The sequence below is a fragment of the Sinohyriopsis cumingii genome, chromosome 18, assembly GCF_028554795.1.
Source record: "Sinohyriopsis cumingii isolate HCF-2022 chromosome 18, ASM2855479v2, whole genome shotgun sequence".
Lineage (NCBI taxonomy): Eukaryota > Metazoa > Mollusca > Bivalvia > Unionida > Unionidae > Sinohyriopsis > Sinohyriopsis cumingii.
This window is the reverse complement of record NC_142978.1, coordinates 28,131,274-28,155,063: the sequence shown is the minus strand read 5'-3', so window position 1 is coordinate 28,155,063 and position 23,790 is coordinate 28,131,274. Positions and strand designations below refer to the sequence as shown.

At 35.7% G+C, this 23,790-nt stretch overlaps 1 protein-coding gene across 6 annotated transcripts in view; it reads left to right on the top strand.

The window, feature by feature from the left end:
* Nucleotides 1–23,790, top strand: part of LOC149776285 (uncharacterized) — a 101,558-nt gene that overhangs the window by 34,181 nt on the left and 43,587 nt on the right. For 4 of the 6 annotated variants that reach the window (XM_089942735.1, XM_089942737.1, XM_089942734.1 and 1 more), the window contains 4 exons: nucleotides 193–288; nucleotides 5,548–5,613; nucleotides 16,415–16,507; nucleotides 23,010–23,108. In XM_089942735.1, coding sequence (XP_089798861.1) covers nucleotides 193–288; nucleotides 5,548–5,613; nucleotides 16,415–16,507; nucleotides 23,010–23,108 — 354 coding nt within the window. The remainder of the gene's footprint in view (nucleotides 1–192; nucleotides 289–5,547; nucleotides 5,614–16,414; nucleotides 16,508–23,009; nucleotides 23,109–23,790) is intronic. The other 2 variants (XM_089942736.1, XM_089942739.1) reach the window with 1 other exon arrangement.

The following is a 23,790-nucleotide window of genomic DNA, read 5'->3' as shown; positions in this document are numbered from 1 at the left end:
ATTTGTAGCTTAGCACTGAAAATAGACATGCTTAATGAACTAAGATCGTTAGTGTTTTTTCGAGATTTACAATTTCTTAAATATAGTTCTAGCTATTGTTATTTGCGTCGATGAATAATGGATAAACATTTTGACTGTTCGACTTTTATTTCATCCAGTATCAAATAATGGTCTTACATTTATTTTGCACAGAATCCCACTACCTGATATCAGAAATTCCATTATGTCAAAAGCAGGATCAAGTGACAGGATGAAGACAACACTTCACAGGTCAAACAATCATGGAAGGCGAGTATCTTCAACCAATCTAGTTCCGTTCCTGACAGCTTATGAGTTTGAGAATCTTATGAGCAATGAACAAGACAACTCTGGATAATGTGAGACATACGTGCTCTTTTCTTTTAGTTTCATATTATAAATAAGCCATACGTATTTTCCTTAGTGCTGAGTATATGTGACCCCATATGTTATAAAGATATGTCTTAAAATGAAGTTCAAGTTTCAGGTTATCTTGATGAAAGGTAGTCGCCTACTTTCTTTCTATTTTCCTATTTCTTTTCCATCTCCTCGTCCTCTTCGTCTCCCTGTGACGGTAAGCTACGCTTTCTTTTTTCTTCGAATACGTTACCCCATCATAATACCTTAGGAAAACTATAGCTACCTCACAAACCCAGTCCTCCCAGATACTACGTTTAGCTAAAGGGAGCTAAAAGTAGCCTACGAACCTATTTGGCGGTCGGAAGAATGACCTACCCATACACATAAGACTATCCCAGTTAGTACTTCCGTTCGTGCCAAGAAGCACGCTCTCGTCACGAGACGTCAGAAAAGCCAGAAGCTACGTGGAAGATATATCACTACAAGTTGGAGTTTTCCACTTCTAAGGAAAGTATACTCTATCTATACTTCTAACTTTTTCTCTCTTTCTATCACGATAAAGTTCTGCCTTTAAAAGTTGCCACACTTTGTCTTTTTCACACATTTAGGTATTTGCACGTGGAGCCTAAACGACTTCACAGTCAGTTAGTGCTATGCGTATTTTATTCGTGCAAGTCTCTAATGCTCATATAACTCCTACGTATGTGTAATTCCTCTACAAATGGGTACATATTGACAAGTTTCTATCCAAGGCTTACGTCGGCGCCAACTTTAATGTATTTACTTGTAAGGGCGGTATTTGGGCCTTTTTCCCTTCAAGTATTGCCTCTTAGTGGATTCTGTCGCACCTTTTGTGTACGTCTTCATAACGGTGCCTCAGTTCCCTTTTACGCGACGGATTTTCGTGTGCAATGTAGACAGTCTGGTACATTTGTGGATATCTTTTATTCTGGTCGGACAAGTACAGGTCAGCGCTCTACACGCGGTTTATTCAGTCACCTCCTGTGCATGCATGTTTGTATAGGCGACCCTTGAGTCAGGTTTATATGCATACATTTTAAATCATATTTATCGAACATTTTGTCGCTCGCACGTATAGCCAATGCGACGTCATAAGTTATGTTCGAGCTACATTATGTACATGTCTTTATGCTCTGACGAACTCCTTATATATGTATAATTCCGTCCTTTCTTGTATATAAAGGTGAGTTATTTTACCACGGCAATTTTAGCCTTGGAACACCGTTCATAATCATCTGAGAGGATATTGGGCATAACCACGGCTTTTCTGACATTCTCACCAACTTTGTGTATAAAGCCCGAAATGTTAACCATATTTTCAAAGCGGAGCCTGTCTTGTGTATTAACCTGGCTCGATAAGATACCTTCTAAACCATTTTCAATGGCTTATCTGGCGCACTTTTTTCTACAAGATCTGCTTTGTCATAGCATTAGCAACTGCAGACAGAATTCTCGAAATACGTGCCCTATCAGCAGACCCGATTTACATGGAGGTTCCGTCTTATTCATGACGGCATCCTCTTTCATCGCCGAGGACCGTTTCTCTTCCACGGGTTGCTAAAATTTTGTCACGAACCCTCTGTCTTCTTTGGAAGTATCAAGTACAGTGCACCTACAAAACAAAGTCTGGGATTTCGGGTGAATCGTTAATACGAACAGAGCCTTCCCACGACTTCCGCTGGATTTGCGAGGGAAAACGTTTTCCCTTTTGAAGGTGCGCCCCGACAGATGGGTCTCTTCCAGTCAGGTTACCTAGAAGCTGTCTCAGTACCTTAAGGGACCGTAGATGGTATCTCCGGGCTAAAGGGATGTATCCCCTCCACCTCTTACCTATTTTCCTAAGGCATTATGACTGAGTAACGTATTCGAAGAAACCAATTTTTCCAAGTAAAATATGTTTCTTCGAAAATACTTACCCTATCGTAATACACCTACACCCTCCCAGCTTTCCCCCAGTTGCATCCACAGGGAGTGTGCATTCTGCTCCAAAAATAACCGGGGTATACTTTTACTGTGCCACCAAGTCTGATATGTAAAGGGAGATCACTCAGTCTGACCGCCAAATAGGTCGCCAGACGACTTTTAGCTCCCTTTATCTAAAAGAAGTATCTGGAAGGGCTGGACTTGAGAGGTAGTATGTAGTTCTCCCAAGGTATTATGATTGGGTATGTTCGAAGAAACATATTTTACTAGGAAAAATTGGGGTTTTTACAAGGAGCAATCGAAGATATGTGCACTCATTCACTTTCGCACAGCACCTTCCCGTCAAACCCTTTTACTTCAACCAAATTCAAATTGAAGTCGGCATTAACACGCATCAACAATGACAGATATCTGCTTTATGAACGTGAACTAAGGAAGATAAGTGTAGAAAAGGTAGGAGAGGGTTGCAATGAAAAATTCCCATTGAGACGCATGACACGTCTTTAATACGGAAAAGTCTAAAAATAGAATGTCCTCCGCTATGAAATTTCCATTGGTCATTGACGAATCAATATGTTCATGTGCCGGACTGTTCTCAGATGTTCACATAACAACCAGAAGTGAAATCTGCTTTAGAAATGTAGACGAGAAAGCAAAAGGAGAGCAGTAGAAAAAAGAATTCCAATTAAAATATAACTGAACTGCTTTTGAAAGATATGTTTTATTAAAACATTATTAAATTGAAGTAAAAAATTGATCACTCCTCGATTTCAAAGTATCACATGAATTTCTGAACCCAGGCCGGATCTATATGATACCATCAAGACTATAGTTAAACAACGAGTAGAGTTGTAGAGTTCATGCATGGTATGCCGTTTTGACTTAGACCCCATTGTAACAAATATCCTCGCATTGAATAATATATGTCAGTCACTGTCATGGTCAGAATTTTCACCTAAGCGAGTCACCATAGAAAACTCTGTTATCTCAATCAATTAAAATCGATACTTTGGCAAGGAATCCACAGTAATGAGGAACTATCATTACTTGACACTGTTAAATAAGCAGATCGATAGTGAGAAAATTGTGACTTGTGCTAAACATGTGTGTCCGAAAAATAAAAACTTTCGTAACTTCCATGAACCAAAGACAAAACTACATGGTTATCTCCTACTTGATTTGAAAGCGATACTCCCTGAACCATTAAACCATTGCAAATACGTACTCAATCCAGGAGGTAGTAACGAAGTCATCTTGGAAAAAGTTATAAAAGAAGGTACCATTTTCTATTCTCTTAATTCTTTTTAACAACGTGAGCAGGTGTGCGTTTTGGCCAGCCGTAATGTAATCATTCCATTCTGTGATGACTGTGGAATTTCTCAAGATTGATGATTATCAGAGACATGTCACAAAATCGTGTTCGGTAAAGGAGCACGGTGTGTTGAAAAGAAAATGAAATGATATCATAGATGACAAGAAATCTGCTTGGAAGAGAATATGTGTCCACCCCAAAAACTGGATAACGAGAAAAATAAAAACTAGATTGATGATGATGCAGTCGATGATACTGTATCATACTGAGACAACAATAAAGAAATTCGGCTAATATGTAGGACATAAACGTGTGGTTTTATTGATGAAGTTGGAGATGCAAAACTGTAAAGATAAAAAGAAAACATGTATTTATTCAATGATTTAATAGATTATAAAGATTTTTTTTAAAGTCCATACAAAGAAAAAGGATGAAGAGAGAGAAGTCATATATTCCACTATACTTAAGCAGCATCAATCGCCTCGGTACCAGGAAACTTGAATTCCTCAAAAATGACGGAACTCTTAGCGTTCCTCTCGTAATTTCTTTAAAACTGCGTACATTGTACACTTTAAATTGACGCTCACGAGAGAGAGAGAGAGAGAGAGAGAGAGAGAGAGAGAGAGAGAGAGAGAGCAAAGGGGGAGTGGGTCATGTGATGGAATATACATTAGTCCAAACCCAATGGTTTTAAAATGAATAACAGAAAAGAGCGAAAACGACAAGTTTAGTAATATTAAAACATATTTCATTAAAAACAGTGAAAATGGTAAAGGAACTTGCAGAATAATAAATGAAATCTCGAATTGTCATAAAAGTTCGATCACAACACCAAAATTATACAATATTCCGATTGAATTCCAGTGGTGTTTCGAATAATGAATTCCAATCTATTCTGCCAGTAATCGTAAATGTGCTGATGTGCTAGCAATCCTGATGTATCACAATAATATAATTCAGAATGTCCTTGAATGAATTTACAATAATTCCAAAATAGTGATTTAGTCCTAAAGTCAATATTCAATTTGAATTCCAGTGAATAATTCAAACAAACTAATCCCCTCTAACTGAGCACAAATAAAAATGTTAAGATAGGAATGAATAATTCTGATGCAAATAACCCTTAATATAAGAACCTAAAATACAATAAGATAACTAGGACGAGGGTCCAAGTTCATTTCTAGAACATTCTAAGTTGAAACTAAGGTCTGGCATTTTACTTAAATGTTAGTAAAGAAGATTACAAATATCAGGTAGACCAGGAATTTCCAAGGGGGGAAACCAATGGTCTGAATTCAGATCATAGTAAACAGGTTTAACTACAAGTAATAATTATTTTGAAATAAAATCTACACACAGAGACCAAAAATCAGCTATATAATGTTATTTGCAAAACGACCCTTACAATCTATAATAAAGAACAAAAGTTAAACACACAATATAAATAAGCATACCAATATAGTAGCCCATCCCAGCCTATTCCAGTCTTGTTCCTGAGTATATGGTAAGGAAAAGGACGGTGACTTATTTATCCTGAGATGAGGGTGAATGGAGGTTTAATGGTATACATTGTGATGGAAGAAGGGTGGATGTCTTATCTTAAAAAAGTAATGGGATGAGTGTTGAGAAATTCAATGGTAGTGACAACCCTTGGGAGTTGACGTCGTCTTACTTGGCTTTTGATATACTACTCTTAACCTCACCACCTTTCTCTTTTCGTTATCAAAAAGCCCAGTCGTCAGTATATACGTTATCCTTCTTGCTTTTATTCAACCTTAATTGGGTATTTTTACTAATTTAATTGGCATTCACAGTGAATGAATTTGCCTTTCATACCCCAGTATCGCCAATATAACATGCCTTTTAATCATGGAGCTTGAACGTATAATATTTTCCAACATAATGCTTTTCAGACCATCCTTACAACCTTTAGACAGTCTTCACCTGATGCGAGAGAATGGTTTAAGGAGACATCGGAGGTGAGATAATAAAGCTATGTATAAAATGCGGCTGTTTTTAGCCCTATCACATAACTTCTGACCACTATTAGCGTCATAAATATATTTGTTCGAAACACTGTGACATAACATTTACCAGAGACACACAACAAAGTCAGTTCATAATGCAAATTCCTTAATGGTAAGTTATTAATATTTCTTTAAGCGTTGTTAAAATTTTAAATATCCTTTTGTTTTGAAATTAAAGCCTTGAAGAAGAAAATAAAACATAATGACACATGTTCTAATGATGACGACAAGCATACGGTAATACATTTCTTTGTTACTTTTACTCACACTCTCGTGTTTAAATATTCTGCGTGAAAATCTTTTCACTTATTGGACTACGTACGACTGAGACTGGAGGAATTTGCAACTTGTTTGCAACTTGTTTGTTTTGAAGTGTTCCATTACGCGTTTCCCCATTTAGTATGCAACGGGTGTATGTATGTATGTATGTATGTATGTATGTACGTGTGAGTGTTTGTGTGTGTATGTATGTATGTATGTATGTCTGTTTCTCGCCGATGCCGATGTTGAACAGGTAGGGTAAATATCTATATAAAACAGCAACTAAAATGCATTTTCCCAAATCAGACGGGCATACAAGAACGCAATACCAGGTCAGAATGGCACATGAATATCTTTTTTCCAGGTACGAGGTGCATCGGAATGTTTCTTTGTCCGGTCAATGGTGCACCTGGAGCGGAATTTGGCCTGTTAGATGACCATTACAATGAATATCAGTGTATGACGTAATAAAAGACGAAATTTAGCATCTAAAAAAATTAAAAGATAGAACTTCAAAATAAGCAATTTTCCGAATGGAGACGTTTAGAATTATTCATATAAAAGTATAATACAGTCTTTAATAGGTCCGATAACATCTTCAATTGAACAAAAATTGATGAAACCATTATATGCAGTTTATGCTCAGACAAATGTCTTAAAACAATAACTCTTTCAAATATGAAGACCTTAAGCAGCAAAGAAGGCGAACAGACCTTTTGCTGAAACGTCATTTTTGAAAACTAAGACTACGGACGAAAAAAATAAAAAAAAATATGGTCACTAACGCTAAACCAAAGCCTCTAACTAAACCGAGAGTTTATCTAATTGGTTAGTTTCTTTTTGTTACTTTATCCTTGTCGAAATTTGAGTGTTGTTGTTTACCCAGCGGACGTCTCATTGATGGTCGCGTCCTCCCTGCTGTTATAATTAGATCATTATTTATATATCAATAATGACACCAGGTACGGAATCTTATACAGCTAGATTAGCTAGAGAGAGATTGGAAGCAATCAAAAAGTTTTTGCCTGTTCGTCATTCTCTTAGACAAAAACTTCAAGAACATCAAGAAGCACAAGTTGAATATTCAGAAGGTACAGAAAAGTTATTTAAACCTATCACAAAGGTCACTGAAAGAGTCGCAGAAGCAACTGAAACTCTTATTCCAGTAGTAAAACAAACTGCTGAGAAAACTGAAAAGATAACAAGTAGAACTAAACAAACAAAAAGGATTGTAAGTGATCTTCCAGCTGGAATAGTGCTGCTCAAACACCACCACCCCAACCTCCTCAACCACCACCACTGTCAGGAGGTAGAATTAATATTGCAGATAAATTCACACCCGAAGGTATTGCCGCTATCAAAGACGTAACCCAAGTAATTGATATTGCCGCGTTTGGATATCATGATAGAGATAAGTATGTAAAACCCGAATATGTGAGCACTATGAGTTCTGCCGATTGGGTTAGGGATATATTTCGCATCGCTACTATTACTCCACAAATCAGATCTATGGAAGATGCTAACAATTTTAATATTTTTGAATAGACAGTAAATGAACGTGTTAAACAATTAATACTGGAGAGGAGACGAAAAGAAGAAATGAAATTGCAACTTGAAAAAGCAAAAAGAGAAAGGAAGCAAAGAGAGAAACAAATGAGGTCGAAACTAAGGTGGTTGAACGAGAAGGGAAACTAAAGAAAGAAGAAGATATAATACATAGAATTAGACAATGGAAGAAATTACGTTCTTCGCCAAGTATAGAAGAAGCAGAAGAAACAACAAGTAAGAAAGATGAAACAACTGGAAGTGGTTTTGTTACTCAAGGAATCTGTACTGACAGTGTTCTGGTAGATGTTGACCGACTAGAATTCTGATAGTGGAAAACGCGCTGGAAATAATTCGCCGGAAATCATTAATGAAATATCTCATATTTGTCGAAGATTATTTACAGGCGGTGTTATGGATCGCAACATGTATTGTTCTCTCATTTATGAAATTGTTGACGATTATAACAGCGACTGAAAACGAGAACTAATTATCATGTAATTTAAAAAATGATTATACACAGTGCACAACGTGGACGTGTAATGATCAGGGTAGTAAACTTTTAAACGACTACCAACTTACAAAGCGATTTACGGAGATGGACTCTGTGACGTTGTTATGGGTTTATTCAGAGGGATTGCTCCAAAAGCAATACCGATTGCAAAACAATTAGGAATGAATGGCTATTGAGGCTGTTTGTGATAAAGGTATTGATGATATTGGTAATCTTGCCGGTAAGGCGTTCTCGACAATTAAGGATAGACTTATCTCGATTAGTACAAAAAAGCCACAACCAGTAAAATTACCTAGCACCGAAGTTATGCATGTAAATGTCAGTACAGTGATAAATAAATTCGCAAATCAAAAACTATCAGAGTTGGCTGGTGTACCCCTGTTAGAAAAGGAAAAAGAAAAAATAGAATGGCAAGTTTATTAGCAGGAAGTGGTCTTCGTGTTAGACAATAACAATTATAATAAAATGTTTAAACGTATATCCGATCCAGCGATCGATATGGACGGACCAGTTCTCAAGGATGAATCTATACGTGATTATCAGTTTTATTCTTATGAAGCAAGACGAAAAAATCAGTGTGGAATAATTAAATTACAAGTTCAATAATACAAGTAGATATTTCTTCCCCGCTGAAGCATTTATTAAAGTAGAAGGTAGAATTTTGCAAGATGATGGTACAGTAGTTGCAATTGGTGATATAGTTGGTTTTGTCAACAATGGCATTACGGCGTTGTTTGAAAGCTCCATATTTATAATTGATGGAAGAAATAATGAAACAATTCAAAAAGACGTTGATGTGTCTACAACAATACTTAGACTTGCAAGATATTCAGATGATTATATAATATCAGCCGGTCCATCAATGATGTTTGCTAAAGATACACCTAATCATCCTGAACATGTCAAGGAAGTTGAGCGTAATATAAGAGACCCTGCAGGAGCTGCAGCTACACCAGCAATTGTATCAATCAACGCAGATTACAACTTAGGCTTTGCTACACGCAGAACAATGTTAAATGATGAAGAAGTTTTTTCATGTGCAATTACACTGTCACATATTTTTGGATCTTGCAGAAATGTTAGAAAAGTTATTTTTGGAGCTAAACATACAGTTGCACTTGTAAGAAAGTTCAGCGCCAATAATGCAATCTGACGTCCTGCTACTGTTCACAAGTATATGGTAAGATTAACAAAACTTTCACTGTGGATGCCAGTAATGACTATATCAATTGCTGAAGAACAAAAGCTACTTTCTTTTATGGATTGAGGTGGTAAATCATTGTTATCATGGTTGGCAATGACCACAGATAGCGTTCAAACTAATATAGCTGGGTTATTCACATATCAAATAGCATCACAACAAGGAGTTTATGTGCCGAGGCATATAGTTATTGCTTTAAAAAAATGCTGATCGATTAAACTCGCAAGAACGTAGCCACATTATATTTGACACTTACAGTTAGTGACGTTTCCTTACGGATAAATGGACATCAAGAAACATCTGAAGATATATTGTTAATTCTTGACCGAAATCATGTAGCACATGCATATCACAACTAGATTTTGCAACTCTGTATCCGATCTATTACTTTTCATTGGAACATCTTGATTTAGCTACACAATCTGTCGTTGATATTCACTTTCGCCATCGAGTAAACGTATTACCCGCTGGTGGTAATTATAGAGCAATTAAGGCAGTTCTTTCAGATAAAGCAATGCTACTTGAAGGTTCTGCAGGAAGAATGAGAGTTCTTGACGCTCCAGTAGAAAACATATAATTAAATCACTTATCATAATATAAAAATTTCGTATAGTCATGTTAATGTTACCCTGACTTCCGGTCAGGTGAAAAAATTACAATCAAAACTTACAAATAAATGCGAAACAAAAATATCACTAAAAAAAGATAAAATTTTTAGTGGCGGTCCAAACAAATTATCATTAACCAAGACTCAACTTAAACATTTTAATAAGGACTTAGAATCAAAAACCGGAGTTCAACTTCATCTTTCTCCGAGCGCTATTAAATATATAGTTAAAGTTGGTGGTATATTTCCACTTCTTCCAGCTATACCAGGTATATTAGCCGATGAAGCCCAAGTTCTTGCAAAAACGGCTGCACTTGGTGTTTTAAATGGTACTGCCGGAAGGTAGGTTGGTTGTTGTTGAGTTTAATTATAGTGGCGTGCGCACAATTGTGCATGTGCCACTTTTTTCTGACTGCACCACAGTCTGCTAGGTGTTTTTATGCGTGATCAGTTACCAAAACAACCAACAATTTTGAAACAGGAAGTATTAATCTAGATAACAGTTTTAGTCCAGGAACTCACTGGGTTGCATACGCAATTGATCCATGTGGAACTGTTTATTTTGATTCTTATGGGTTGGCACTCCAATTGAATTTTTAAAATATATAAACACAATAAAAATCCAGTCTGGTATTCAACATTACCTACACAAAAAATGACGGATCCACCGATATGTGGTCGTGAAGTAATTAATGTACTGGACGCTATATCAAAATCTTCCAACGCACCTCATAAAGTTGTACATGATTATACAAGTAACCGCGTTGTTTTAAACTGATCTTAAAGAATAATGATTGATATTTACGGAAGATCTTCTTCTATCAAAGACAAGGAAAAAAGACGATATTAATTTGTCATATTACGCCACTAAAGATGAACTTACAGATAGTATGAACCTTTCTGGAGTTGACCGAGAATGAAGTTATTCTTTTTCAGGATAAATAGGGTGTTTTAAAGACGAGTAATATCAAATGGAATGATACAGTTCGTAGAGTTCTTGGTGCTACTACGGATAATATTCAATTATTTACTGACGGCGGTAGAATCAGACACTCAAATAAAGATACCGGAGCGTCTGTCAAAGATGTCGCTGCGCTAGGAAACACACTCAAATTCACAATAGCAATAAAAACGATAACCGAAGAGATTTTGTATGAATCAAATGTAAATTGAAAGGAGATTCGATTGAAAATTTTGATCATAATGCGCATGCGTGAACTAGATCAGTAATAATATTTCCACGAAATCGAACTGTTATCTTTTACCAAGGAGATATATTTGATTTTAATAAGTAAAAACGATCCTGTATCAATATGGTTATTTCAAAAATATGATGATGAAAACTATGATCAGTTTGTACGACCTAATGGCGCTTTTTATCACACAGAATCTCTCCAAGAAGAAATGAAAGTAATTTGCGTTAAAATATACCGATGATGCTGAACAATTACTCAGTAATTGTTTGACGATTCCATCAGTTGCTGATCATTTTGTAAGAGAGAAAAATTCGTGGAAACCACCTCAGTTTGATTTTCTCAATGATATAATATCGAGTTGTGTCGAATAATGACACGATGGATTATGGAATAGTAAATATGATCATAAAGATAGCATTTCGGTTGATATGGTTGCGTGTTATCCCGGAAGTTTTCTTGGTATGGGAGAGTGTTCTAAGTAGTTTAAGCCATTTTGGTCATCCCACACACGAGATGACCAGAGTATCGATAAACGGACCATTAGCGGATGTTGACCTGACTGGATTCGCTTGTATCAAATCATTTAAGTTTACCGAAAATCTTCTTCCAATTTGTTATGTTTGGCTTGGCAAACATTTTTCAGAAAAAAAATGTGGGTATCTACTGTATTATTACGATATATGCTCGATGCAAAAATACTGATATTTCTGACAGTAAGTGAAGCAATTATATCATAACGTCCGCAGAAAGAGGTTTGGTTACCACAACAAAAGAGATATTCCGATGATGAAAATCCTGATATCACTGATATTGAGAACAAAATCGCAAAAGATCTTGGCAGAAAAATAATCGGTAAATTCATCCAAAGAAGAACATATGATCATAAAAGACATTGTACAAGACTGATTATAGATGATGCTGAACTAGATTTTATAATTGCTGATACAACGAATAGAAATATGTTTATAAGTCGATGCAATATTAACTTATATGACGGAACCAAATTATGTACAATTGTTGGTTATATTGATGATGAGTCACCGCAGTTTACTCATTTAAGATCTTTAACGCTTGCGTAAGTTTCGATAAATCTATTATCAACGATAAATAGAGTTTCTGAGTTTGATGTCAGAGTCGCTACAGATTCCTTTATATCAATAAAAAACTATTCAGGATTGTTGAAAAAATTGAATATCGGCACTTATGTACCATGGGGCGAATGGAGAATAAAACAAGAAAATATACTCGATTATTCTGAATCCACTGAGGTTGAAATCAAATATATTTATTACAAACATAAGCAAATATCAAAATTGTCACCTGTACCGTCTTAATGGAGCTGGAGGTTCTGGTGAAACAACTCGTGTGAATAAATATTTTCGGAATATTGATTTGGTCGTTTTAACCCCCACTCACAGACTCGCAAGAGAAATGAGAGAAAGACATCTTAAATCATGCACTTATCATAAATTCTTTTGATGGAAGGGAGATAAATTGACTCCTGATCGAATGGATGAAGAAAAACATTCCAAAGATTATCGTTTGGGATGAAATATGTACAGTGTCGTTAGAAACGTTAAAAAATATTTCTTGATTGGTTATTAACAAAAAATACTGCTGTGATAATATGTGGCGATCATGGTCATCTACCACCTTTTCTTGGATTGTCTCCACATAATAGGCTAAAGAATTTTGTTGATCATTATGAAGAAATAAATGATGATCATAGAGCGCTTGATCCATAATTAAGAGAGATTAAGGAATTAATCAGACTACAGCCGAATAAAGGTCAATGTGTACTAATGCGTGAAATAATTTCAGAAACTCCTATTAACAATTTTTGAAATTTGTGGAGACCAAATGATTTGACAGTTGCAAGTAGAAAGATAATTCGTGATACACTTAAACAACAATTATTTATGATACATAAAGAAAAAAATTAAAATCTACCCGTACCATTATGTTATCGACCGGTTGATACACGACGGCAGAATATCGACGTTGATATACCAGGATCGTCAGAAAAACAAAATCTTGTATTAAATGATATTGTTTTAGTCCCTGTCAATGTTGTTGAGAGCGCGTTATCTATTGACGAAACTCCGTGGACTCTAGGGTACGCAGTGACAATTAATTCATCTCAGGGGTTAACCATTTATGGTACGCAAGTTTGGATAGTCGATGATCGTATCGAATGGTCAAATTTAGTTTATCTTGCAGTGTCTCGAGTGAGAAAAATATCTCAGCTACGGAGAATTGTCATAGACTTTACAGAAACCGCTGGTAATAGCGATGTTATTGACAATGATATAATAAGAAAAAAATTAGTTATAAACAATTTAAAAAAAAAAACAATTTAAAAAAAAAATAAGCGCGACTTTGATATCGATGCTGAATTTACCATGACACTGAAACAACAGCAACATAATCATTGTGCGAGCTGTAATACAGTACTGTTGTGGAAATATATTCTTAAAAATCCAAGACAATTTACTGTAGACAGAATTAAGAGTAAGTTTGGTCATACACGCGAAAATGTGAAGCTGACATGTCTTGAGTGTAATCGACGTCGAGGCGCTAGTTTACACAAGTGAATGCGTTGGTAAGTGTGTGTCTTCAATAATTACTTGGAATTGTTCCATTACAATTCCACGTTGAGGAGCAGTTGAATCTAATCTGTAGATTGTAGGTCTACCAGTGGATCTTAACACGCTAGAAATTTTATTTGTCGTTACACCCCAAATGGGATCAATCGCTCTTTTTTACCGCCTTCAGGTTCACCGGGTTCATATAAATACCTGACATCAACATTACCTAATACTGGATGTTTTGAAAAATCATGTCGATGTATTGGTAGATGTTTTCTTGTAATCGCATTAATTGGTTTCATGGCAGTTGTTCGAGTAATTTCATTATTTAATGCAGTTTTCACATTTGGTAGTCTTGTAACCCATTCGCGAGGTCTCGTATCCTGAAATATTTCCTTTGCGCATTCATATCCAAATAACCGCTCAGCAAGTGTTCGATTAAATTGTTCAACAATTGCCTGATCACGATGTATTGCAGTATGTCCTCGTCTGATTTCGACATTGTTTTTCCATCAGAGATGATACTGCACCAAGAAATTCTTTGCCAGGATCAACCTGTAATAGTTCTGGCCATCGCAAGGGTCCTCGTTGATAAATTCGTTCAAAGCCATATACAGTTTCAGCAGCTGTTTAGTTGATAGTGGCCCTGCTTTTTATACCTACTTGCAACGTCAACGACAGTCAACGCGTATTTGTATGTCAATTGACGTCTACCAATTTTGATAGTATCATGTGGCAAAAACAAACTATCAGCCTGATGAACTGCAGTAGGAATATTGACATCAAAATGTGCATGCTGAATTCGTTTAGGTAGTGGTTTATTAATTTGCCATATTGCCTGTCGTGCTACCCATTTTGCAGCAGCAGAACGTGTAACATTTGCTGCTTCAGCTTGTTTACTAATTGCTGCTCTACCTTTCTAAATTCCTCTTGGGCTATAATAAATCGATTCCATTATTTCAATAATCGGTTGATTAATTACCGGCTTCAAATAATAGTTTACCTTTCATCGCAGATTTTATTGCCAATCTAGGTAATTTTTCATTAGAAGATAAATCTTTAATGGAATTTAATGCACGAATTAATTCCACATCTGCAATATTTATTTTTTGTAAATCATTGCTTTTATACACAACATCATGAATATGACACGCTTTATCAATATAATTTATAGGATACTCTCCAGGTCTTGGTTGATCTTGTTTATCAAGTCGAATATCAAGTGGGTACCAGGACCACAATAATTATATCCTGGAAGATGTTTTTTCTCCTGGGTATTTAGCCCATGGATTTCCTGGAAATTTTCACATTAATGTAGAAATATTACTACCATCCATATGTTGCATTTTAGGTAAAAACGAAAAAGAAAATCTGTTACATATTGCACATTTTCCACCATATGCTATTTTTCCATTTTTTGTCGTAACCGTGGCTAAGTCAGTGGTTGGAGTTTTAATTCTACAACGTAAGTAATATAAATTCAAGAGCCAGTAAAACATCATCCAGCGATACCGAATTCTATCAGAATGGTTATAATAGACCCATCAGGATCAGGTAAAACGGAATTACTGCTTACTCTTATAATGAGATGGCTCAAGTGGGACAAGTTATATTTATTTGCACCATCATTTGATGATCAGAGATGCTACGATGTACTTAAAGATTTTAATGAAAACGCAAGATTGTTAAATGAAGATGGTGACGACATTGTTCATTTTATAACTGAGACTGATGAAGCACCATCCATAGATGAATTAGACGGATTTATTAATAATCTCGTAGTATACGACGACGTAATGATGGACAAGCAATCAAATCCAGCTTGAATATTTTCTGGAGGTAGGCATAAAAATACTGATGTGTTTTATGTTACTCAGAGATATACACAAATACCAAAAGTAATTAGAGATAACTGTAATGTTTTAGTTGTGTGTAATGGAGTTGATAGACATACTCTGCGAAATAGTCATCAGACTTGGTATAGTGGGGATATCAACATGATTATATTTAGAAATTTCTTTTCAAAAACACAATCTACTCCACACGGACTTATAACAATAAATTTACACGATCCCAGAACAAGATATCGTGTAGGACTTGATAAAATATTTGGTTGATAAATTATAGTACCAGAGAGGGCGCGAACTCAACGAGACGTCCGCTGGGTAAACAAAAACACACACAAATTTCGACAATAATAAAATAATTTTTTAAAAAATAACCAATTAGAGACACTCTCGGTAAGTTAGAGGCTTTGGTTTAGCGTTAGTGACCTTATTTTATTATTTTTTTTGTTTTTAGTATGAGGTCTTAGTTTTCAAAAATGACGTTTCAGCAGAAAGTCTGTTCGCTCTCTCTGCTGCTCCTTATACTATTGTTTCATGTCCTTTTGAGGCATTCAGATTCAGTAGAAACAATCAAGCTTAGAGTTTTTATAATAGTTAGGTATGCCAAGCACGAACATGACCGGTTCTTTGCTTCATTCAAAACAAGAAATGGGAAAATGGGGTGGCTGTTGTCACTGAGTTGGGTCATGACATGGCTATATAGACTAAATTGTCCTACAGGGAAGATGTATGTATGTATGTATGTATGTATGTAATACATAATAGTCTGATATATCTTCCACTGCTCTAATACTGGATATGTCACTCCATGTTTAAAAATTATAAGCATTCGATTTCATAACAAATGTAATGCCAATAAAACTGTATAGTGTCCAGTAGATTTAATAAAAGGTAGTTTTAATTTTCGATTATAACACGTGAAAAGATGTACCACTGATTCATTTAAAAAGAGTGATTCACACATATTTATTTTACAATATCATTCTTATGTTAGAAATAGGAATGGAGAAGATTTGACTCAGTCGGGATACAATAAAAGTGACTTGGAAATAGCAGTTCAAGCGAGCCTAGCAATTTCAGAAACACGGTGAGTATTTGTTCTAAAATAAGTAGTATATAATATTAGTGTCATCGACATAATCATTGTTATCATTTAACATTATGATGATATCTTCAGCGTTTTTTTGCGTCACTGTGTAATCTAATACCTCCACCCGCTAAGTGCAGGAATGTCAACAAGTATTTGGACCAGTAAATCGTTCTGGTGGTTTTATGGTCATGATGTTGCAATGTAAACCAAAATGTTATCAGGGTCTTCTCTTTTGAAACATTGTTAACTGAACTTATCCTGTCAATCATTATGAAACCTCATCAAAGTTTACTGCTTAAACAGCACACTGTGGTCCACCACGTTGTGATCCTCCAAAAAATCGACGCGAGCCGCGAGCCTACATAATTGATAGGGTCGTATAGAATCCCATACATTACGTTATGATATTGCACTTAATTGTTATCAATAATTAGTAAGTATTTGAAATACTACCACTTAATGTATGGTCTCATGACATGTGACTTTGTATAACCATTAGTCAAATTGACTTAAAGATCTTTTTACGCAGAGGCTGTTTTCTTTCCTTCTTTATGGTAATGTTTGAGTTTTGATATTAATAAAATATATGCGTTTTCACGATTTGTATGAGCTTATTCTTTTTCAAAGCAAAGTTGGGGGGGGGGGGGGCGAAGAATTGTAAATCCGAACTTCTGAAATATCAGAAAGGTTAGTTGTCAGAATATGTTTATCCTTGATCAGAGGTTGGGGTTTTTTTTGTTTGGAAATTTGCAAGCCCGAACATATTACTGAAAGTGGAATACGGTGACATGACGATTGTGTTACTGTAATTCATAAACGAGGAAAAAATTATACATCAGTTTTGTTATGATTTATATTTTTGTTATAAACGTATTCCACTTACCTCCTCTTTGGAAATTTCACTCTATTTATATTTATCCGCACCGAAGCCCTTCTGTGTAAAACATTTACACGGACCTAAATATATCCAGAGATGTGCACATGGACAATGAATAGCATGTATACGATACGAAAGATTATATACCATCACATTAAGATGATGCTTGATTTATGTTATGTTTATCTATTTTTCATTCTTTCTTAGTGTTTCGTATTTTGTCAATTTCATTATAATTTGGATAATGTAGAATTGCATAGCTGACCTTGTCCAACATCAGCGACAGTTTTGTAAAGAAGGTTTTTGACCTTTTTCTGACTGAAGGATAAATAGTATCTTGGTCTGAGTCAAGAACATTGTGCTTACTATGATCATTGTATTAATATTTGGTAGCAAACCTTATAATCATAACTGAGACTTTATATTGTAAATATTTGGAGCTTTCTAGAATGAAATTTTACATTAGGTAATAGTTTTTTGATTAGCAAATGCTGATTTTGACCTAGGTCAGGTAGAATAGTATAAAATTTTGGTGACTGGAAAATTATTTATTCCTGCAGTACCATCTGAAGCAGAAATTAATTCTTTTTTGTGTCCAGTATTTCATTTCGGCAGGAATTTATTTGTCCAGCTTATTAATTCACTTGAAATACAAAGTGCTCCTCTGAAAAAAATATTCTTGTAAATAGAGACTTGGATTTATATTGAAATTCAAATACGGATATAATCTTGAATATTATTGTTGTGATTCAAGACAGCACTGTTGGCACGCCATTACTATTTAGGTTATCACAGGCAAATGAAGAGTTTCAGCATTAGATTTAGTTTGGAATACCATTAAAATTTATTCAGAACTTTAATCATTAGGTCTTCTGCTAGAAATTATAGGATTATTTTGGATTTAATCCTCAGTACTGTAAGTTATTTCTTTTACATTTTCACTGTGTATTTAGGGAAATAAACGGTTTGTTGAGCTTTATAAAACTTGTTGGTTTACACTCTTTTCTGTTGCTTTAAGGCCACAGAGTCGAAACGGTTATATGAACTGAAAGGGTATTCCTTCAATATTTTTTGAAAAACGATATAGTTTTGCCATAAATAAGTAGACATATTTTCCATGTGTTAGAGAAGATACCATAAATTAAGTCAGTTTTTCAGTTGTTTTCTCCTTTTACATTGTGATATTTGTGCTATATCATAATTGCAAAACATTACGATCACTAATGCCAACATCCACTGCCTAAAGGAGTAATATTATCATTTTCAATAACAGAGGGAGCATAGTGTAAGAATCTGAATATTATAATATGGGTCACTTGCTTGACATTAAAATAATGCGTGTGGTACCTATTTAGTGATCCAATAATTTTGTCGTAGTTATTGACTTGAATGTTCAAAACGTCATGAATTTCAAAAGAAACAGTGAATACACAAATAGACCCTTTGCTGTTAGAATGTTTCCATTATTTTATGCGCTGCCTAGTCAAAATCCAAGGTCTTCACCCATAAGTGGTCTTATTCTTTTATTTACGTTCATCTGCTTCATATATTTCAGTTTTTAAAACGATAATTAAAACAAAAAAGAAATCAAACCGGAATAGCTTAAATATAGTGAGTAGCCGGCAGGTCGCCAGTTAAATATCGAAAATAAAGCTTAACTTAAAAGATGAACTTAGGCTGGCGAAGTAGGTGAAACTGGACTATCTGGATCAAACAATAAATGGAAATCACACCATCTGTTGGTTGCTGCAGATTATCGTACACTACAGGTAATAGAGACTAAAAATCGCTCAGTGAGCTGATGATTCACATGCCAATCCCAGAAGGCTTCTATGTCCTGCAAGCCAATCATATTTCTGTAAGAAACCAATTTCCTCCTTGATGGCATGTACACTCACTTTGAACTTAATTTGAATTCTTCTACTGTTTATAATCGAGTCTCAGTCTTAAAAGACGACGCATGAGTACACACGAAGGCGCAGTTAAACCGATTAAAATGTCTCGCTTTACCACGTCTTCATTGACAAGGCTGTCAGTATAGTTAGGCATGGTGAGATTATCAAGTACGTAATTGTTTCTGAGGTATTTAAAATGGTACAGTGATAGATCTTGATAAAATGCTTACTTCAGCTCCAGAACGAAAACCTATTGGGAGATTCACATGATTAATGCATCAAACGTTATGCGCAAGTTTCATTCACCTAAATTTCACTTTTCGTATTTTTCTATATTCATCAATAGATTTAAATTCGATGAGATATTTCAGTTCTAGTTAGGGCAACATTGGTGAACCTACAACGAAATGAGTCGTTAACATATAGTTTGAGAAATGGTGCTACTTGTCGTGGATTTAGTTACAGAAGTATGTATGTATGTATGTATGTATGTATGTATGTATGTATGTATGCATGCATGTACGCATGGATGTATGTATGTATTGTATGTCTGTCTGTATGTATGTATGTATGTATGTATGTATGCATGTACGGACGGACGGATAGATGGATGGAAAGCAGACATATATTCTAAATTTGTGCCGATCAATTTTAAAAACATCTTCCCAGACATCAGTGAGCATTAAAAACAAAGCCCCACACAAACAAAAAATGAGAACTATTTATAGTTTAATTTCTTCAAGTATACGGTAGAGATTGGTGAGGTGAGAAGATCACTATATAACGCACTAAAGTATGCAGAATATTAACGACTTTAAGGGAAATATGCGTGAAAATTAACAGCTCCTTTATATTAAATGCTTCTATATAAAAAATTGAAAATCATATATTTCACACCTACGTTTATTACACACCTAGCTTTTATATAAAAACTAGGAGACACACTTCAATAACTGTACACTATTTCTACACAAAAATAAACCTTCAAGCTTATCTCTCATAAATTCCATTAATGTTTTCAACCTCAAACAGTCAGTTAACCAACCCATCCATAAACATGGTCACATTTTAGACTGGATTCTTCATAGACCTGATGATAACATTCTACGGTCCTCCCTGGTATCCCATGACCTTGCATCAGATCACCTCTGCATTATATGCCCTCTTGAAGCATCAGTCCCTAACCCTCCACCTTTATCTGCTACTAAGAGAAACCTCCGTATGATAAATAGAACCAAATTAATGCACGACATCCAAGCTAACCTAACAACTTGCTTACCTCCTACCGCAGAACAACTCGATAACTGTCTGCGTTCATTACTTGACAAACATGCCCCAGCTACCAAGTGCAGAGTATCAATTAACAAGTGTTCTCCATGGTATAGCAGTGTTAGGGACCAGCTTCGCACTGCTAAAAGAGACCGCCGTAAAGCTGAGAGGCTCTGGCTTTCCACTAGACTCACTATTCATAAGAAAATCTATGAAGTCGCAAAGAAGAATGTCACAAATATAGTCCATGCAGCGAAATCAGCCCACTATACTACTTAGATCATGGAAAGTTCCAGCTGCAAAGAGCTCTTCGAGATTACTAACAAGCTAATGTCAAGGAACAAATCAACACCACTTCCAACTACCTTCTCTCCAGTCGACCTTCCGGACATGTTTACAACTTTTTTCCGTGACAAAGTACTGTACAAACCATTAGAGATAAGCTTGACACCATAATTTCAATTGACTCGTCGTCACCATACAGTCGGGATACAGAATTTGAGCGACAACCATTAGCAGCATTTGAACATGTCTCTATGGATTTCGTACATACAATCATGATGAAGAGTGCACCAAAGTCAAAAGAACTTGATCCAATTCCAACATCACTGCTGCTTGAGTGCTTAGATCCAGTATTGCCTTCACTAACTGATGTTATTAATACCTCTCTCTCATCTGGGGAATTCCCATCGTTTTTCAAAACTGCCATTGTAAAGCCTCTGCTGAAGAAACCAACACTAGACCATAACGATTTAAAGAACTACCGCCCAGTTTCTAATCTCCCATTCATTTCAAAAATCTTAGAAAAGGTTGTTCTATCCCAGCTTGTATCTCATCTAAATTCAAACAGTCTCTTTAGCAATGCACAATCTGCATATCGCCCTTGCCACAGTACTGAAACTACTCTTCTAAAAGTAGTTAATGACATTCTCTCTGCATTGGATAGCGGAAAGATTACAGTCCTCACCCTCCTTGATTTGTCTGCAGCATTTGACACAATAGACCATGATATATTACTTCACCGTCTCCAGCATGTATTTGGCATTCATGATACAGCCTTACTGTGGTTCAAGTCCTACTTGGTCAACAGGACACAAATTGTATCTGCAAATGGAATACACTCCAACCCAGTTGATCTATGTTGTGGTGTTGCACAGGGGTCTGTGCTTGGACCTGTTCCCTTCATTCTGTACACTCAGTCGCTCTCAAGTGTCATAGATCATCATCCAGTGTCTCATCAATTGTACGCTGATGACACGCAAATATACAAATCTAGCCACCGAACTGAAGTTGATGCTACCATCCAAGGTGTAGAGAGGTGCATTTCTGATGTGAAATCATGGATGACTTGTAACAAGCTGCAGACGAATGATGATAAAACTGAGGCCATTCTGATCACAACACAAAGACTTTCTCATTCCCATCCTTTACCTCAACAATAAATAGCGGCAACACCAACATTAGTTTCACACATTCAGTACAAAACCTAGGTGCTACTCTGGCCAGTACTCTCACATTGCACCAACATGTCATGAACATATACAAGGCTGCATATCTTGAGCTAAGACGCATCAGCTGAATTCGCAATTATCTTTCAGCTGATGCCACTAAAAACTTGTGTGTTCATTAGTACTTTCAAGAATGGACTATTGTAACTCAATTCTGTCTGGTTCTTCTCAATATCTACTCCAGAAACTTCAAAAAGTTCAAAAGACAGCTGCTCAGATCATACTTAGAGTATCAGGATCAGAGCACACCTCCCCGCTGCTCTGTACCATACACTGGCTATCCATTTGATCCAGAATCAAACACAAAATTTGTTCTCTGTGCTATATTTCACTGTCGGACTCTAGTCCAACATACCTAACTGACCTCACCTATGTGTAGATACCAGCAAGATACTTACACTCCTCTTCTGACAATCGTATACTCATTATTCCAAGTATGAAAACAAAGTCATATGGACAGCGTTCTTTTGCATACCAGGGCCCAGCAATGTGGAATGAATTGCCCAATGAACTTAGACACAAAGACACAGTGATCACATTCAAGAACGCTCTCAAAACTCATTTGTTTCGACAGCAAGAACAAACTTAAAGACCTAATAATGTTTCCTACCTGAAATATTCTCAGAATGTTTTTTATTTTATATTTTTATATATTTGTTTTCTAATTTCATGTTGTTTGTTTTGAAATAATATTATTATTATGTTTCTTATCTTATAGGTATTGTCTAAAGTTGTAAAGCGCTTAGAGCTTCTAAAGATTAGGCGCTATACAAAGTCCTCATTATTATTATCATTATTATTAAACGACCTTGAAAAAATGACGCAAAATGATTAATAATAAAAAGGAATATATGCTATACCGTATTTGGTAACTTAATCATTATATATATATATATATATATATATATATATATATATATATATATATATATATATATATATATATATAGGGATGAGGAATTGATGGCTAACGAGGATGAGAAGGAACAGGAGAAATCAGACGATGAGAATGAGGAGGAAGGAATGGAGAATTGTGACACAGATATTAGGCAAGTCTCGTCAAATTGGCATATTGCATATCATCCACGATGAAACCATTTGGTCAGATGTGCATTAGGCTAATACGATTTCCTTGGCTGTATTATCTACCTTTCTGATACTTTCTCCATCTGCCTGTCTATGACTGTCTGTCTGTGTCCCTGTGTACCTCTGTGTGTCTGTGACTGTCCGTCCGTGTCCATGTGTGCATATGCGTGTCATATTTTTAGAAAATCTCTCTCTCCTTCTCTCTCTCTCATTTTCGATATTTGGCGTGGAATATTTTTGTTTAGATGACTACGACGATGATAGCATGTTTCTGCTCATCAGAGACTGGAGGAATCGACAAATTTTTGTAGCTTTGTGATATTGCATAAAAATGTCACCCTATTTAGTATGTATGTATGTATGTATGTATGTATGTATGTATGTGTGTATGTATGTATGTTTCAGGCCGATTTTGAAAAGGTGTGATAAATACCTACAGAAAAGGGCAACTAAGACGCATTTTTCATGGTCAGGGGGGAACATGAAGAGGGCATTGCTATTTTACAATCGCGCCTGAACACTCTATTTGCTAGGTGAGAATGACACAACAGTCTCTGTTAGAGAAGTGAGTAGGGCACCTAAAATGCACTTTCCCAGGTCATGTGTGCATCTGACTCTACCTTTGTCAAGTGAATTGGGCACCCG